This window comes from Formica exsecta, unplaced genomic scaffold, assembly GCF_003651465.1.
Source record: "Formica exsecta isolate Colony F162 unplaced genomic scaffold, ASM365146v1 scaffold191, whole genome shotgun sequence".
NCBI classification, from domain to species: domain Eukaryota; kingdom Metazoa; phylum Arthropoda; class Insecta; order Hymenoptera; family Formicidae; genus Formica; species Formica exsecta.
The window spans coordinates 1,395,344-1,412,915 of record NW_021849211.1 but is presented as its reverse complement, the minus strand read 5'-3'; the positions used below and the strand labels follow the sequence as shown (position 1 = coordinate 1,412,915).

General features: G+C 34.2%; 3 protein-coding genes across 8 annotated transcripts in view; 1 reads left to right on the top strand and 2 right to left on the bottom strand.

Annotated features, from left to right (window-relative positions):
* Positions 1 to 74: 74 nt before the first annotated feature.
* Positions 75 to 2,642, top strand: LOC115233883. Its single transcript, XM_029804510.1, has 4 exons — positions 75 to 380; positions 495 to 727; positions 1,588 to 1,891; positions 1,986 to 2,642. Exons 1-4 carry the CDS (start codon positions 287 to 289, stop codon positions 2,447 to 2,449), a joined length of 1,095 nt encoding a protein of 364 aa, XP_029660370.1. The 5' UTR covers positions 75 to 286; the 3' UTR covers positions 2,450 to 2,642.
* A 502-nt stretch (positions 2,643 to 3,144) lies between these two features.
* On the bottom strand, positions 3,145 to 9,817 carry LOC115233882 (acylamino-acid-releasing enzyme-like). Of its 4 annotated transcripts, XM_029804508.1 has the most exons (15): positions 9,253 to 9,817; positions 8,920 to 9,137; positions 8,671 to 8,834; positions 8,465 to 8,613; positions 8,101 to 8,362; positions 7,959 to 8,015; positions 6,155 to 6,249; positions 5,889 to 6,057; positions 5,531 to 5,785; positions 5,316 to 5,453; positions 4,631 to 4,851; positions 4,435 to 4,514; positions 4,312 to 4,359; positions 3,906 to 4,121; positions 3,557 to 3,828 (listed from the first exon to the last, which is right to left on the bottom strand). In XM_029804508.1, exons 1-15 carry the CDS (start codon positions 9,265 to 9,267, stop codon positions 3,708 to 3,710), a joined length of 2,208 nt encoding a protein of 735 aa, XP_029660368.1. In that variant the 5' UTR covers positions 9,268 to 9,817; the 3' UTR covers positions 3,557 to 3,707. The 4 variants fall into 4 exon arrangements, with proteins under 4 accessions (XP_029660366.1, XP_029660368.1, XP_029660367.1 ...); XM_029804507.1 differs by lacking the exons at positions 7,959 to 8,015; positions 8,101 to 8,362; positions 8,465 to 8,613; ... (1 more) ...; positions 8,920 to 9,137; positions 9,253 to 9,817 and adding exons at positions 6,392 to 6,653; positions 6,756 to 6,904; positions 6,962 to 7,125; positions 7,211 to 7,428; positions 7,544 to 7,927 and having other exon boundaries at positions 6,155 to 6,306; XM_029804506.1 differs by lacking the exons at positions 7,959 to 8,015; positions 8,101 to 8,362; positions 8,465 to 8,613; ... (1 more) ...; positions 8,920 to 9,137; positions 9,253 to 9,817 and adding exons at positions 6,392 to 6,653; positions 6,756 to 6,904; positions 6,962 to 7,125; positions 7,211 to 7,470 and having other exon boundaries at positions 3,145 to 3,828; positions 6,155 to 6,306.
* Positions 9,818 to 10,230: 413 nt separating this feature from the next.
* The window catches only part of LOC115233930, a 30,647-nt gene continuing 23,305 nt past the window's right edge, over positions 10,231 to 17,572 (bottom strand). For all 3 annotated transcript variants that reach the window (XM_029804581.1, XM_029804579.1, XM_029804580.1), the window contains 2 exons: positions 15,605 to 15,720; positions 10,231 to 15,353 (listed from right to left, as the gene is read on the bottom strand). In XM_029804581.1, coding sequence (XP_029660441.1) covers positions 12,747 to 15,353; positions 15,605 to 15,720 — 2,723 coding nt within the window. In that variant the 3' untranslated portion in view covers positions 10,231 to 12,746. The remainder of the gene's footprint in view (positions 15,354 to 15,604; positions 15,721 to 17,572) is intronic.

The following is a 17,572-nucleotide window of genomic DNA, read 5'->3' as shown; positions in this document are numbered from 1 at the left end:
CGGATGACGTCGCGACTTGTTTTGGTAACTCCCCCTACCTCCTACCACGAGGAGGGGGTGACGCATTTCTCGATAACGACGTTGCAGAATCTGCTCCGGGCTGCTCGATTCCACAAAAATAATCTCACGCAGGATTTCTGTCGCGGCGCGACAGCAAAGGAATAAACGGCGTTTCGTCATTCGCGGCGTCATCCGTGTACGACCGTCTCTCACGTTCTGCATATATGGCTTTGTGACATTTTGCGGGCCGCACGCGCGAATCGCACCCCGAAGAAAAAAAAAAAAGATGGTCCAGCCACGCGCCTCGTCGAGCGTCGTCTACCTCCTGATCGCGATCGCGCATCTCTCCACGTGCACGCGTCACGACAATTACAACGAATGTAAGTTCCCAAGTTTGACCTGTCAAGATTCATCGCGAACGGCATGGCACTCCTGTAGTGTGCGTGCTCTCGTCTCTAACCTCATCTCACCTTCCATGTGGTTTCTTCCCGTAGATTCTCTCGAGAATGAGAAGTTCTGTCATCCTTTGAACAAGAAGCACTCGCACGACCTCCGCAATGGTACCGCGGCGATCGTCACGTCGCATCACATGTTCGATCGTTGGATCGTCAAACGCGATCTTACGTGCACGTTCACCTTCAAGACCGCGAGGGGCGAGGGTCTCTTCGCGGTTATCCACAAAATGTCTTTTCGACGCAACGGCGATCAGTGTTTGGATTATGTACGGGTAAGTTGATGGATGATGAGCCCGATGATTCCCGGAGCAAATCTGATTATCTCCTTATTGTTAGTTTAATCGATCTTTGCACTGACATAATTTTTCTTTCTATGGAATAAAACTGTTTGATAATAAAATTATTTTCATGTTTTATATCGCAAACATTATATTAAGCGAGCTTTAATGTTTTGTAGATACATTTAAAATATGTTGCTAATTTTTATGCATTTCATAAAGTTTATGGTATATGTATAAAATTATATACATCCATATAATATTAATATATACAGTTTATTTATATCTAAGAAGTGTGACTGTGGTCAATCTTCTATTATATTCAGCTTTGAAAACATCTCTCTTGAAGACCCAATAGTAATTATTTACGACACTACATATTTAGTTAGCATTTATGTATATGTCCTGTATGATATTGTTTCAAGAAAAAATATTTTAATTTCCTCAATACACTTTACGAGTACATTAGAAATACCTATATTATACAAGAAACATGAAAAATATTACACGTGACAAAAATTAGATTTATTTAATCAGTAATTCTGAAAATTTGTAGAAATTACATTTAAAAAAATTTAAAATTAACTTAAAAAATTAATTTTCTCGATTTAGTAAAATGATAGATTGTACTAACTTTCAGATCAAGCTTTCAAATAAAGTTTAGTAGGGCTGAGTAAATTTAATTTAATTATATAAAGATAATGTATACATTATGTGCTTCTACACTTTATATTAAAGAAGTTTGCAGCAAATTATTGTTAATTATGTTAAGATAAAGAATTAATCAAGATCGTATCTCGATATAATTAAAATTGGCACTTGCAACATTAAACTTTTAACAGGTGTTTTATTAGTTTAAGAGAACAGACGGTCATTCTACAGAAAAGTTCTGTGGAGAGATAGACCGCCAGACAATGTACCCGACAATGTACTTTCCGGTTCCTGAATCTGAAGATAATTCACATAATATATATATGGATGATACCTTGCTGCAATCACATGACAAGTATGCCGAGTTTGATTCCATTAAGAAATGGAAACCGTTTACAATTATGGAACCTGTTAATATAGAATTTGAAACTGAGATATTCATCTCCAAGGAGAGATTGTTGAATGGAGAATATCTGGATCTTAGTATAGTTTACACTCCATACAGAAGTATGTTTTTCATTCTGATATATCTATATATATATATCAAATGTAACAAATATATATAAATTACAGACCATTTTGTTTGGTGATTCATTTATAGGTTGCAAGAAGATGGATCCCGAGCGATACAAACCGGTTGGACATAATGTTTGCATTCGGAAAGAATATCTGTGTGATATGACTTACAATTGCCCGCTCGGTATTTGTTCGGACGAATTTAATTGCTCACATATAATCACCGATCGGTTTCCCAGAGACGATACTGCCACGAAAGTCACTGTAGGAGCAATCACTACCATGATCCTCTGCTTTATCATTTTCATCATGTGTCTGTGGATCTGTAAGAAATCTCGCAAGTTGTGCTGGTCATCGGATTGCGCCGGTCCGAACATGTGTTCGCGGCCGGATTCCTTGCCGGACGCGGACGGAGGTCTGGGATCCAATCGCGCGGTACCCACGGCCCCTATGCTGGAGGTCGCGGTATCTTCCCCCGTTGCAAACAAGGATCTGCCTCCCAGTTACGACTCGTTATTCCCCGAACAGAGTAATCCTGCCAGATTGTAAGTTATTAAATCTGATTAGAGTTAAGCGCGTTGAATACATCGTCTAATGTTTTAATTAGGCGCTATGTTGCGTACACCCACGTGACGTAAGTTAGGCTGCTCTTTTCTCTACACACATATCTGTTCCACAAAGTGTGAACAAAATTCTATTGGAAATAAGAGGGCCTTGATAAAAAAAAAAAAAAAAAATTAATGTGAATCCAGCACCAATTTTGATATCGCGTGCCAACACGAGCTGGACGGTATAAATAGTTTCAGAATGTTGTTGATATTACAGACAAACCATAATCGAGAAACGTGGAATTGTAATACGTATGTATAGTAGATACTATCTTTTAGCAACGAGTTTTATTCTCGGACGAATTCTCATTTCATGTTCCTCTTTTTTTTTTGTATGTAAATAAGAAAGCCTTTAAAAATCAACTAATGTTTTGCATATATCATTTTTGATAAATTTGACCAATGCGCGATCAGTCTTCACAATCGAAGCGCTCCACTATACGCTCCACTACGGTTACGTCACTGCACTAGTAATACTATCGTACTAACATTATGTTTGTTTCTTGTATATTGATGAGATTAGGGAATGCTCGGTTAATACCTAACTCGGTTAAGTTTTGTTTTTTATGTATAGCTTTAAGTTTGAGAGTTTCGAGGTTTGGTATTATTATTTTATAATAAATATTAAAGAAAATGTATATTGCAAAAAGTTTAATCAACAACAGAACATAATCATGAAATCGCTTTTTGATATTTAACAAAATATAATTTTGCTACTTCTTACAAGATATTGATGCAGTATTTTTATGTTAATTAAATCTCAAGTTATTCCTTATTGGTTAACTTTGCTCGTTTAAATTATTATATACTATCATATTTGTATTAATATTGGGCAAGAAAAGTGAATTGTAACTATTTCAAGGAAAATAATCTAATGGGATCTACTGTGTTCATAGACATTCACAAAACAAGATACATGAACTTGCTGTATTAAATTATAGCATACTTTTTGATAAACGATGTATCTTATTTAGATACGCGCGGAGATATGTGTAACTTTTGTAGCTATAAAAGTATGAAAATTTTATAACAATTCATACAGACTCTATAGACATATGCGTGTATATTTTTGAGATTGAATGTTATTGTAAGTCTCTTTATAAAATGTATGTAATAATATTTGTAAATATTCAACTTGTGATAATAAAGACTTATAGATATATATACACGTAAAAAATCAAATGTTGCAAGATGAACATTTATTTCCCGTTTTTGAATTCTGTAGGTATATGCTCGAGGAACCACAGACAAACATTAATGATATGATCAATCTCAGCAGTTCCAGTTGATAATGGATGATTGTCTTCGTATACGAGTAATCTGCAACGTGTTAATTTTTTCGATAACGCGATGTATGATTTTGAGTCCATTGTACTTAGATACGAGTTTCAACTTACTTAGTTTTCACTTTGTTAGCTTTGAGCCGCTGATACCACATTATTCCTTGATAGGGTGGTACTCGCAAATCTTTGGTTCCAATGCAAATCAAAGTGGGTGCCTTAACTTTATCGATGTGCAAAATGGGCGAGCATTTCTTCATTTTTACAAACATGTCGATGTTATCGGGCCAAGGACCGTCAAAAATGTAAGAGAAACCTGCCTCTGTAGCACACCTGCAATGAATATAAAATCATGTATTAAAGTACAACAATATGACGAATCCTCCAAATATTTATATGTGAATTATTGTCACATATAATTCACAATACATTTACAAAAAAGAGAAAAAAGGGAAACTGTATTTCAGTCAAGCTTAGACTAGTCGCGACTGGTGGATACATTTGAGATAACGGTTAAGCTTACACATTATGAAGATATGCTATTTTCTCTTCCTTAGTCAGAGTATTGCGACTGAAATACAAATACGGGATATTGAATAATTTAGACGTGAATAATAACGTTATTAGGTGTTAAGTATCTCTTTACCAATCTGGAATATCCGATATACCAAACATGATGGAGATATCGATTACCGGATTTCTAGCGACTGCTGCTTTGTACATATCCTGAAATAAAAGTAAATTTTTATACTAAATGAATATATTTGCTTTGTGCATAATTTATATGATATATTTAAATTACTAAATTTATTATACAAATCCATTATATTTGTCTCGCTTACCGGAGCTTGCCCGCTCAAATGTGTTGCCAAAAGTCCACCGTGAGATCCACCGCAAACACCTATGCGATCAGGATCGAGCCAAGGATACTTTTTGATTGCTTCTTGTGTAGCAGTTATGCAGTCCTTCACATCTGTGTCTCCAACTTTCCCTTGAAGATATTCTACGGTCGCGCTGCCCATTCCCGTGGAACCACGATAATTCACTTGTATTATCGCAAAACCTGAATTTTATATAATTAATCCACTAAGCATATATTTATAATTCTTAATTCTTTAAATATTACAGATTTAAATGTAAATATATGGCTCTGTTCCATAAAAGAGGACTTGATTTTTGTCTATGATGCACAGATTCTTCTTTAAATTGTACGTTAAGCAGATAAATAAGGTTATATAAAAAACAATATATTTTTTCTGTTATAATTGTCACTATTAAGTGTCACATTTTACCACTTTAATTCTTACTTTACTATTAGATATAGCATGAATCGAATTTATTCTCTTATAAAACAAGTATAAGCAAGCGGAAGAATATCAATATGTAAGATCTGAATAACTCGAAGATAAGAGCAATCAACCAGAAAGAATAGAATGATCTAGATCAATTCTCGACCCAGTCATCTGTGCTCAATATATTTTTCGCTTATATGACTATACAGAAAAATATGATTTATAAACATAATACCTGCTGATACCAAGAAAGAGTGATCCAACGAAAATATGTTTGTGAAATTGCTATGAGGGCCTCCATGCAGTATCACTACAAAAGGAACTGATTTATCTTTACCACTTTTTGGACCAAAGTAAATAAAGTTAAATTGCTCTGAAAATAACATTAAAAAAATGTAATTTTTGAAATAGATATAAGAAAAAATTGCACAAACAATGCAATGCACTTACTTATGCTGTCATCGTTGTTATAAATATATTCATTAGGTTCGTACATAATTTCTTTAAGCTCGTCCATTTTCATTGGAGTTGTAATCGTAATCCTGGGAATATCACCAATATTTGCTGTTTTACTTTTAAAACGACCTACCATAAGGCTGGCAGGTTGTGTTAAGGAAGTATTTAAAAATGCAATTACGTCCCCTTTTACATCCAGTATACTAAGACTGCTTCCATCATTTTTTATTTCAGTAATATCTTTCGTTTCTGTAAATAAAATTTATTATTTTTGTGAGTAGTATAAATAGCAAAGATATTATTAATGTGATAAATTATAGTTCTATATTGACATAAAATTTTAGTATCTTACTTATATCAACAATATATGAAACGATATTGTTCCTTTGAGGTGTACTGAAAAATAAGTACTGGGAATCATCACTCCAACAATTATGAGGTAAACGACCATATATCCCATAAAAATGCCTGTTGTGATTAATTGTCTTGCTCATTTGTACTATTTCCACGATTTCGTTAACCTAGATTTAAAATAGAAAAGTTTTATACTCAAAACAGTAAACAAATTTTCTCTTTTAATTTCTAATTAATGTAATTCTTAATTTAATGTGATATTACCTGATTTTTTTCTATCTTCAAATCTCGTAACACAAGCGCGTGCGCATTATGATGCGGCAGAGCACCTGCCTTCCTCTGTAACCAAATAAGATAATTTCCATCAGGGCTAATTCTAGGACTGTGTACAGCACATCCATCATCAGACAACTTCCCTGTGCGATAAAAGTTATCATAATATTTTTTTGTTACTTTATATATGTATACTTTCTATAGTAATTATTTATAAATATTTTTTACAGTATTCTCCATTTTTCAATAAGAATATCCAGGAATATCTGTTAGTGCACGCAACTAGACCTAAGTATTGTGGCTCGTGCTTCCAAGCAACACCGACTACATCCTGATCTTTTGTCCAAATCACTTGACCAGGAGAAAGCTCATCTGGTATTCCAGATAAAACTGTAATGTTGTCTGTTGCCGTGTCAAGAACTACAACGACAGGTCGATGTTTTCCTACCAGCTGCTCTCCCCAGTGCGGCTTATAAATATATTCATTACCCTAAATTAACAAGGAAGGTAAATAAGATATAAAATATGTGTGATAGATTATTCATAAAAAAATTGAGTATTATGAGTATTTAAAAGAATAAAAGATTCTCACAACTGTTGCTTCTTCATCTTCTTTTTTCTCTTTATCTTTTTTGTCTAATGGTTTTTGTTTATAAAATGGTTCTGACTTAGGAAGCTTCTTTTCTGCTATATATAATACTTTGGTATTATCAGGAGACCACTCAAACGACCGGAACTCAACTGCAAAAAAAGCATATAGTTAATATATATTAAAAAATAAAAATTTGATATTCATACCATCTGTATAGACATCGCCATGGACATCCAAAGCAGATAGATCGTAATTCTTCACAAAATGTTGTTTATCCCAAATTTCTATAAATTGCTTTGCAGAATTATCAATTATAGCTTGACGCAACACAGCTCTACGTTCTTCATTTTTTGTTAGAGTGGACATGAGCCTATTTAAAACCAATTTATTCAAATATAAATAATATCGTAAATATTCTATATTGTTTATTAGAAATATATGCAAATTATATGTACTCTGTGGTAACATCAATTGGAAATTCACTGGAAATTGGAGTTAGATCTGAATTTAAGTCATATTTCTGTAGGAAACGTTGATCCGTCTTCCTCTCTAGATTTCTCTGCGTCCATAAGCCTTGTATGGATAATCTACCACTCACAGTACCCAGGATCCGTGCACCGCTTAAGGACGGATGTGCAGCTAATGATTTGTATAAATTTACTAATTCTTTTACCTGCAAAATACACATTTTCTGCATAATCACTTCACACATTATTTTATCACAGATTTTTTGTTATAAAAAAAATGTTAAAAAAATATCAATCACATATAAAGAAATGATTGCATACCTGTGCAGATGTCATCCTGATTTTCTTGTATCGTCTTTTGATGCGTTTTACAACATGAATGTTGAAAAATACACATACGTTTGAGATAACGCACTGGCAAGGCCAGCAGATATATGATGCAGTATGCGATATCGTTATGTATTAATAATGATACTACACTTTCTAATCGTTGTAAAGTTATAAAATACAAACCGCGAAAGAACTCCGAGAGATATTACATTGATCGTAAATTAATCATATACTTCAGTTGACGTTACAAATGCTTCTATTTGGATTGACCAATCAGGATAAAGAAATTTTTGCCGTTTGTCCAAATTGATCCTGACATTATGCGCCTATGCAAATTTGTCTGAATAGAGCTAGTGGAAATCTCATTGACGGATTTTTTTTTTTTTAGCATATTATATTTATTAATTTCCATCAGGGCTAATTCTAGGACTGTGTACAGCACATCCATCATCAGACAACTTCCCTGTGCGATAAAAGTTATCATAATATTTTTTTGTTACTTTATATATGTATACTTTCTATAGTAATTATTTATAAATATTTTTTACAGTATTCTCCATTTTTCAATAAGAATATCCAGGAATATCTGTTAGTGCACGCAACTAGACCTAAGTATTGTGGCTCGTGCTTCCAAGCAACACCGACTACATCCTGATCTTTTGTCCAAATCACTTGACCAGGAGAAAGCTCATCTGGTATTCCAGATAAAACTGTAATGTTGTCTGTTGCCGTGTCAAGAACTACAACGACAGGTCGATGTTTTCCTACCAGCTGCTCTCCCCAGTGCGGCTTATAAATATATTCATTACCCTAAATTAACAAGGAAGGTAAATAAGATATAAAATATGTGTGATAGATTATTCATAAAAAAATTGAGTATTATGAGTATTTAAAAGAATAAAAGATTCTCACAACTGTTGCTTCTTCATCTTCTTTTTTCTCTTTATCTTTTTTGTCTAATGGTTTTTGTTTATAAAATGGTTCTGACTTAGGAAGCTTCTTTTCTGCTATATATAATACTTTGGTATTATCAGGAGACCACTCAAACGACCGGAACTCAACTGCAAAAAAAGCATATAGTTAATATATATTAAAAAATAAAAATTTGATATTCATACCATCTGTATAGACATCGCCATGGACATCCAAAGCAGATAGATCGTAATTCTTCACAAAATGTTGTTTATCCCAAATTTCTATAAATTGCTTTGCAGAATTATCAATTATAGCTTGACGCAACACAGCTCTACGTTCTTCATTTTTTGTTAGAGTGGACATGAGCCTATTTAAAACCAATTTATTCAAATATAAATAATATCGTAAATATTCTATATTGTTTATTAGAAATATATGCAAATTATATGTACTCTGTGGTAACATCAATTGGAAATTCACTGGAAATTGGAGTTAGATCTGAATTTAAGTCATATTTCTGTAGGAAACGTTGATCCGTCTTCCTCTCTAGATTTCTCTGCGTCCATAAGCCTTGTATGGATAATCTACCACTCACAGTACCCAGGATCCGTGCACCGCTTAAGGACGGATGTGCAGCTAATGATTTGTATAAATTTACTAATTCTTTTACCTGCAAAATACACATTTTCTGCATAATCACTTCACACATTATTTTATCACAGATTTTTTGTTATAAAAAAAATGTTAAAAAAATATCAATCACATATAAAGAAATGATTGCATACCTGTGCAGATGTCATCCTGATTTTCTTGTATCGTCTTTTGATGCGTTTTACAACATGAATGTTGAAAAATACACATACGTTTGAGATAACGCACTGGCAAGGCCAGCAGATATATGATGCAGTATGCGATATCGTTATGTATTAATAATGATACTACACTTTCTAATCGTTGTAAAGTTATAAAATACAAACCGCGAAAGAACTCCGAGAGATATTACATTGATCGTAAATTAATCATATACTTCAGTTGACGTTACAAATGCTTCTATTTGGATTGACCAATCAGGATACAGAAATTTTTGCCGTTTGTCCAAATTGATCCTGACATTATGCGCCTATGCAAATTTGTCTGAATAGAGCTAGTGGAAATCTCATTGACGGATTTTTTTTTTTTAGCATATTATATTTATTATATAATGACTTCTGATCGGATATACCGATCAGAGAGAGATCTTTTCGGCTTTTTTGAGTTTCTTGCAATAACAGCTGATTGATACAGCTGACTGTCATATCTTGATATTCCTTTTCACTATCCATAATGTTTTGATGGTAGTCTAGGCAAAAAAAGAAAAATAAAAAAATTAAACATCTTTTGCTTTTTCATCACTTTTTCGTTAAAAAAAGACGAAGATTTTGTATAAATAATGACTGAAATACATATAAATAATATTATAGAATATATACTTACTTCAAATATTTATATATTTGGTGTTATTAAAGAGAAATTAATGCTTGTCTACTATTTAATTATACTTGTGATCATATAGCATATTTCTATAAAATATCTTTCTTTTCTTTTTAAATAAATTTAAGTTAAAACTATGAAGCAAATAAAAAAAGTTATAAAAAAATGCAATTGCAAGAGAACAAGCTTATGATAATGGCATATTTTTCTGCTGCTACATTCTTTCACATTTCATTGCAGTTTCAAAACATTGCATTCGTATACATACAGTTGAATAAAAGAGGAGCATGTAGTTGATTTTAAAAATTGAAACATTTTATTCATATTTTTTATAAGCAAAAACACAACAAAATTCATACACTTATACCATACGTGTTAACTTCAACTAAAATATAATTGTACAGTAACATGACTTGATGTAAGATGCAACGCTTTAATGCCTTCATGAATTTATCGCATACCATGATTGGATCAGTCTGATAAATAGAAGTTGATTACATCTCGCGAAAAGAAATCAAAGAAATTTTCATTTAGGGTATGCATGCACTGATAAAGATCATTATCGCAGACGAGTCTCGTCCACGCGCTTTTCTTCTTCTTTCTCTCATCAATTTTTTTAACAAGTCTTAACCGCATCACGATCTCGCTACTGACTATTATCAAGGAGAGTGCTTTGAAATAGTTACAAAAACGGCCGCCACAGAATAAGGCACACAATTGATGCAACGCGCATTTCAATATAACGATATATATTCGTACTTATCTTTAATGTATTTTGGTGTGAATGAACGTTTGTAGAGCTATACGGATCATCTTGGAAATGATTTATACGTATCATGCTTAAGGAAACTAGAACTTTGCACAGGAACAATGGTGTCTATATATATATATATGTCGCTGCTATGTGATAATAGGTTTTCGTTATCGCCTTTTCTTTCGTTATCATCTTTATCAGCATTGTTTTATCGCATCGCTACTTTATCATTTTATTATCTCATTATTATTTTAATATATTACTGGTATTATTATCATTTTTCATGTTTCTCTAATTGTTTGGATTGATCGATATTTTATTTACATATTTCTCTGAGGTATATGTTACGCATATTGTGATATGGGATATATGTATGCAATGAGACTTCATGAACCACGTCTATCAATCGACCTACGTAATATGCAACCTAACTGTACTCTCGATCTATTCTTGACACAAATCAACTAAAGCGTGGACTATGTCATAACAAGTGTTGTAGCTGTTATGTGTGTAAGTACACATATGCATTTCTTTGCGGTGCGTTTACCCGATTCCAATCTGAAACGCATCTATAATAAAAAAAAAACCTTTGTTTTATCTTCTTCTGATTTCTCTTGGTAAATGTTTAGAGTAGAGATCATCTTATCTTTTTTGAAACTTTAATATTTAAGAAACGAAATGTAAATCTGCACAAAAAAAAATGTTGTCTAGATATAAAGGTATTAATTTAAAAAAAATCGTCATCTTTAAAAATTATATATCTTCAAAATTGGCGATGAGAAGAAAAACTTTATGAATTTTGCAGCCTAAACTACATATGATAGGAGAATTTCCAAAAAATCTGTATAGGAATCTTTATTCTAGACATTTACCGGTGTCTCCCATGCAGATTATTATTCTTTAACCTTCGTAAGCTTTTTCTATATACATTTCGTTATACTTTTCAATAACAGGCTAAGGTACATCTACAAGTAGCTCACTGTTTTACCACTGCCCGTTTTCAACTAGTATCTTTTATGAGAATGTGATATTGCATCTTGTATGGTTATTATAGATCGCTATTTTAAAAGCATGTATTATTGAACTATCTACTCTCTGTCGATTTTTTTCCGTATACAATATATATTTCCCTTCTCGACTAGAAAAAAAAGTTTTAAAACCTTACAGATGAATATGCACAGGGTACTCTGATGATGCCAAGTTGAAAATTGTGAGCAGTCAGAACTTCCCTAAGCAAAAGGCCATCTAACGTGATCATGTGCAACAATAACTCTTAGTCTTTTAACATTCATGTCTTTTATATAGATTGTAAAAAATAATATTTTAGTCATTTTCAGAGGCAGAGTTACAAGAGATATCGTAGTAAGAATAAAAATAACAGTTTGGCATCCTATGCCTTGACAAATATTTCTTCATACGTATGTTCTTCTCTTTTTCATTTCATTTAAAATAAAATTCTTTTATATTCGCGAAAAACAACGTATTGCCTCTTGATAAGCTCGGTCCAGATAAAAGCTAGCATTGCGAATCTGTGTTTATTACAAACAATGACATATGGCAATGTTCTCAATGACAATAGTAAAATGCTATCGTAGAATGATACTACAACGCATACTCCCACACACATAAAATTTTGAAGATTTTTCACAAAGAATACGATTACAAAGCAAACTCTTAAAACTATTTACAAAAATGGATTTGCAATGCTTTCGAAATAACATTTAGTCCTCCTTGAGCGTGTCACTGGATTTTCAAAAGAATTTCGATTTGAATATCGAAATCTTCGCCCAATAGGGGGTAAAATATTTGGTTTTGAATTATGAGGAGGTATTTGTACACGTACTTATACGTGCCTGATATACCCGGGAAAAGTGCAACGTCCTGTAGCCTCTTTCGAAAAGGACGGCTTTTTGACGCGTGATTAGAATAATATATTATTATAATATATCCTGTATCACAATTCCCTTTCTCTTATACACATTCTATGTTATAATAATATATTTCCTCATTTGGAGGAAAGTTTGTGACATGGGATATATCTGAAATTTTTTAATATTATTGTATGTTGCAGCATACTGCTCTGCATGGTATCGGACCTTCACCATTCTGACCATACAGAGATCGTTGCTTGAACATTTTCGAATCGAACGCTAAGAATGGCGATTTTCCGGTGTAACAGCTCTCATATACTTCGAATGCCTCATCGATGGGTATCTTTTCGTCTCCCGAAACAACAGCTTGATTTCTGTTCGGTATAAAGATCGGAATCTCTTCGCTGCAGAAATGTTCAATCGTTTTCTCAGAATTATTTGGCACAGTTTTCGATTTCAATGAGATTACCGACGTGCTGAATTCCTCGCTAGATTCTTCCTCCACACTGTTAGCGCTGTTCTGTTCCAGCTTATAGTACTTCTGCACATGTTCCATCGTAGCTCTTTCGATTTCGAAGTTATCCTCTTCCGCAGCTTCACCCTCGTATAGGACCCCCGGACTTTGCAGCATTCTTCTCGGGGTTATCACAGGTTCTATAGTTTCCGCTTCCCAGCATTCTAATACATCAGGCTCCTCTATACTTACAGAGGACGTTATCATTATACTGTTGTTTTCATCATTCTCGCTGCTATTTCTAATCTCCTCGCGCATCTTCACATTTTCATTGATAACATCGACACGAGTAACTGTCTTCATCGCGCTTGAATTATCTTGATCGTTAAAAGATGGAACAGCTTCGTACAAGGACATCGGTAATAATTTACCATCTTTCGAGACGATAATCTCCCCTTTCTCGAATGTCCGTACGCTCACCATACCGTATTCGTTCGATTTATTTTCTTTCTCGTCATTTAAAATGTCTATACGTCGCATCTTGATATCGATATTCTCAACGTGATTTCTATTGACTTTTCTCGATGTCTTTATTCGTCTTGCATTAACTCTTTTTGAGTTTATCCGAGAACTTAAAGCAACCCTCATACCCGCAACGCTATCCTCCTGAGTAAATTCGCAAACGTCACCAACATTGTTCTTCGGCGTATTTTTCAATCTCACGGCAGTGATGAAGTCCTCCAGTCGATTACAGGAAACCAACGAGGAAACCAATTGGTTTTGCGTCTTCTCATCAACATTCCTGTTCCGCTTATCGATTCTTTTCGATTTTCCCTTTCTTTTCGTACCTTTCGCGTCTCTTTTTCTTCTGCCGATCGATATTAACGTCGAATCATTCTCCATCTCATTGTTCTTGACGTTGTTATTGTTGGTCTTTGCGAATTCGCCGCAGCTAGCCATGCGCGACAACAATGTAATGTTGTCGACGCCGCTATTAGCAGATAGTGCAGGCATGGGGTTGCCTTGCAAGTTTTTTGGCGGCTTAGCATCCATTTCTTCATCATCATCCTCATCCGTCTCGCTTTCCGAGGTCGATGCCGACGTCACGAAAAGATCGGGCGAGTTCGCCCGACGCAGCCATTCCTTCACAGCGGCTGTGATGGGATATTCCGACAATCGAGTCTGACTCTCGAATCCGGAATCCTCGTTCGAAACCTCTATTATGTCCTGACTCGTCGTTTTGATCTTATTATTTTCGTTACCGCACATTTCTAATGCGATCTTATCGTTTGTCGCTTCCTGATCGGTCTCATCCAGTTTGTTATTCGCGACCGCGCACGAATCGTCTAACAATTCGACGGCTTCGAATTGCTGTATGAGCTTTCCGTTCTCCACGTCTAAATCCGGCCCCGGAGTAGGTTCCCTCACGAATTTTGAACCTTTTTTACTGTATTTTTTGGGCAATACGAATGACGTTGCTCGCACAATTGACGAATTGTTGTTATGTTGTAATTGTTGAATCTGCTCTTCCTCTTGCTTCTCATTGACCTCCATCGTAATTGAATTAGTATTGGAAGCATTATCCTGAGGAATTGCCAATTTTGACTTCTTCTCCGTTAAACCGGTAAAATGTTCGGAGTATCTCTCGCCATTGGTTAAACCTTCTCCAGGATATCCAATGTGGTTATTCAACATATCCGTTACATTAACGTCATTACTATTACTTTCGAATAGCTCATGTTTCGCGTTGGCACTGGTCGAATCATCATTCTCGATAGTTCTGATTAGTACTTCGTGATCAGTCAAAGCATTGCTGCTCTTCTCCGCGGTTTCGTTTGTCATATCTGCGACTAGATGATTCTCTTGACTATTAATTTCTGCGTTTTTATTCTTTGGCTTGTGCTCAAGCATTGCCGACTGATTATTTTCCACTGGCGTTTCCGTAAAAATGTGCTGTGTATCGCAGATTGTTGCGTTTTCCTGGTTTGTTGGACTTTGAACAGTGGAATCACACGTCTTTTCAGTCTGGCGGCTGGAGGGTTCAGTTTCAACATAGGATGATACATCTGATACATCATTGGCAGATGATGTAACTTCTTCGGCCACAGTGGTGACGATGGATGTCGAAACAGGACTAGAGAGGATTCGAGTTTGCATGGCCGGCCGTAACTGAAATTCCTGGCACTCGGGATTAAGTGGCCAATTCTGCGCAACTTGCGTTGTCACAGTTATATTCGTAGCCGATGTTGGACATTCTGACCAAGGTAGTCGGGAAGACGATACATCATTATCACATTCGGAACTGTACTCCCCTTCCTCTTCATCTTCGGTGTTACCCTAAATTTAATAAGAAAATATATTAACGGTTTAACACATCAGCGACAAATTTTAATCAAATATCTCAAAATAAAAATTGTTACGAGATTTTTAATATTCATTTTTATAGTATATTAGCAATATACTGTATATATCGATGTAGTGTATGTTTGTATTGTTTTGTTACATGTTAATTTATTACTCTTTTCTTCTACAATTAATGAAATACATTTAGACTTGATCCTTGCATACGATAAATTTTGTCGGCTTACCAAAGTAGGTCTTTTCTGTTTTCTTTTCTTTCTCTTTTTTCTCCGTTTGGCGTACGCCATTGTCATAGCCGTTACGTCCATGGTTCTCACTAATGGCCCGCCCTGGATGGTAACACCTTTGGACAAAAGAGATTATCGCGCGTTATCGGTCTGTCAAGAGACGAAAATCGATCAACGAACAATATTTCAGTGCGACATTTGATTCAATTCGATGAGCGATCCAATCGTGATCCCAGGAACTGGGTAATGAGTGGCTAAAACATGCCAGAGTTGTCGCGAAAAGTGAACTTGGCTTTTCGCTGCTTCTGTGCCTTTCTCGATTCTCATATATCAGCACGCGAACGACACGTAACTGTTATTTTTAACAAGTTCTATTTGAGATGTAGCAACACGCTACCGTTGCCAAACTCTCGTCTCGCGTCTCTCACGTAGCCGAGACGTATTTCTGACGTTAAATTATGCCGGTGTTGTTGAAATACCGGACGTATCCTTTCGCGTGATAGTCACGAGTCAATGGAGATTCTCGGATGAGATATGCTTTATTACTTGGTGCAATGTGGGAACAATGAGACGTATGGCGTGTTCGAACGGTGTAAAGTACCCCGATTGACATTTATGCGAGTGATAATTCGTCGATAGCGACAAATAGACATTGAGCGTGTACAGAGTTGGGACTTTAGGAACGATCGTGAATGAACACCACTAATTGTCGGTTATTGTCGAAATATGCGAAAAGCGTCAAGCAATCTCATGATACTGTTTCACGAGATTGCCGTGATCGAGATTTCCACGATCGTGTCTAAAGCGTGGTACCTTTTTTGCGAATTATTACCTTTTACCTTGAATGTGGTAGAGGCACGGTGGTAATAAAACAGCAATGATGCCGATGGACGGGACAGAAGTCATGAATCGGGGCATATCCCTTTTCCTTGGCCGCGCTTCCGATCGACGCTGTTCTCGTTTAACATTAGAAATAGGTAGAATCAAGCCTATTACCGCTAGTATAGCGCAGTACGGGGAAGGAGCGTTTATATATTAGATCAACATAAATATAAATAGTTCAATAGCTATGCGATATTATTACAATTTTTTTTCATACTCTCATTTTAGGCTGCTAGTTTATTATATGATTGATTGTATACAAAAGTATCCCGCATCACCATTCCTATTTCAATTTGTAAATTTTTTAATAAATTCTGATTCAATTTTTTTCTTTAGAAAAATATAGGAACACTAATAAAAAAAGCTTTTAAATTAAGCAAATAGAAATATAGACTTCTTTAAAAACTAAACTGTGGAGTTGCTGGTCAAATATTAAAAGTTTATTCTTCGAATAATTTCAAATAAGTTTTACTTTTTAACATGAAATCTGAATTCAAGATTTAATTACTGAGATACCTTATACTAGAAACTTAAAAAATAGCATGCAAAAAAAGATGACGTCTCTCTTTTTCTCATAAAATTTCCGATGAGATAATGGATTTAAAATTGATCAAAGAATTGGCATAAAAAAAATGAGCTTGATATAGGAAACTTTGTATAATCATATTCTTTTATATTTTAATCTCACATTTAAATCTCTTAAAATTGTAAATTTTTAAAATTTTTATATTTACAAGGATTATGAGCTTGTCCTCTTGTTTATGTAAATATTATGACGAACATTAGTGTTCATGATATACACAAACACATAAGATGTCTTTAAAAAAATTATATTATATATTTATTAATTTTACTCAACTCAAAAAATGTATTAAAAATACTAATTTATAAAAAGCAAATTATATAATATATAATGTATCAAGTTTGACTCTATTTTATTTTTTTCAATATTCTTATTTTCATTATTCAATAGATAGTATATATATATATATATATATATATACTATCTATTGAATAATGAAAATAAGAATATTGAAAAAAATAAAATAGAGTCAAACTTGATACATTATATATTATATAATTTGC

Coding starts and splice junctions, on each gene's coding strand:
- LOC115233883 (XM_029804510.1), top strand. CDS start 287: ATGGTCCAGCCACGCGCCTCGTCGAGCGTCGTCTACCTCCTGATCGCG. Junction 728..1,587: donor AGTGTTTGGATTATGTACGG/GTAAGTTGATGG, acceptor GTGTTTTATTAG/TTTAAGAGAACAGACGGTCA. Junction 1,892..1,985: donor AGTTTACACTCCATACAGAA/GTATGTTTTTCA, acceptor ATTCATTTATAG/GTTGCAAGAAGATGGATCCC.
- LOC115233882 (XM_029804506.1), bottom strand. CDS start 7,467: ATGTGTGAAGTGATTATGCAGAAAATGTGTATTTTGCAGGTAAAAGAA. Junction 5,786..5,888: donor TTCATATATTGTTGATATAA/GTAAGATACTAA, acceptor TTTTATTTACAG/AAACGAAAGATATTACTGAA. Junction 4,360..4,434: donor ATATCGGATATTCCAGATTG/GTAAAGAGATAC, acceptor TTTGTATTTCAG/TCGCAATACTCTGACTAAGG.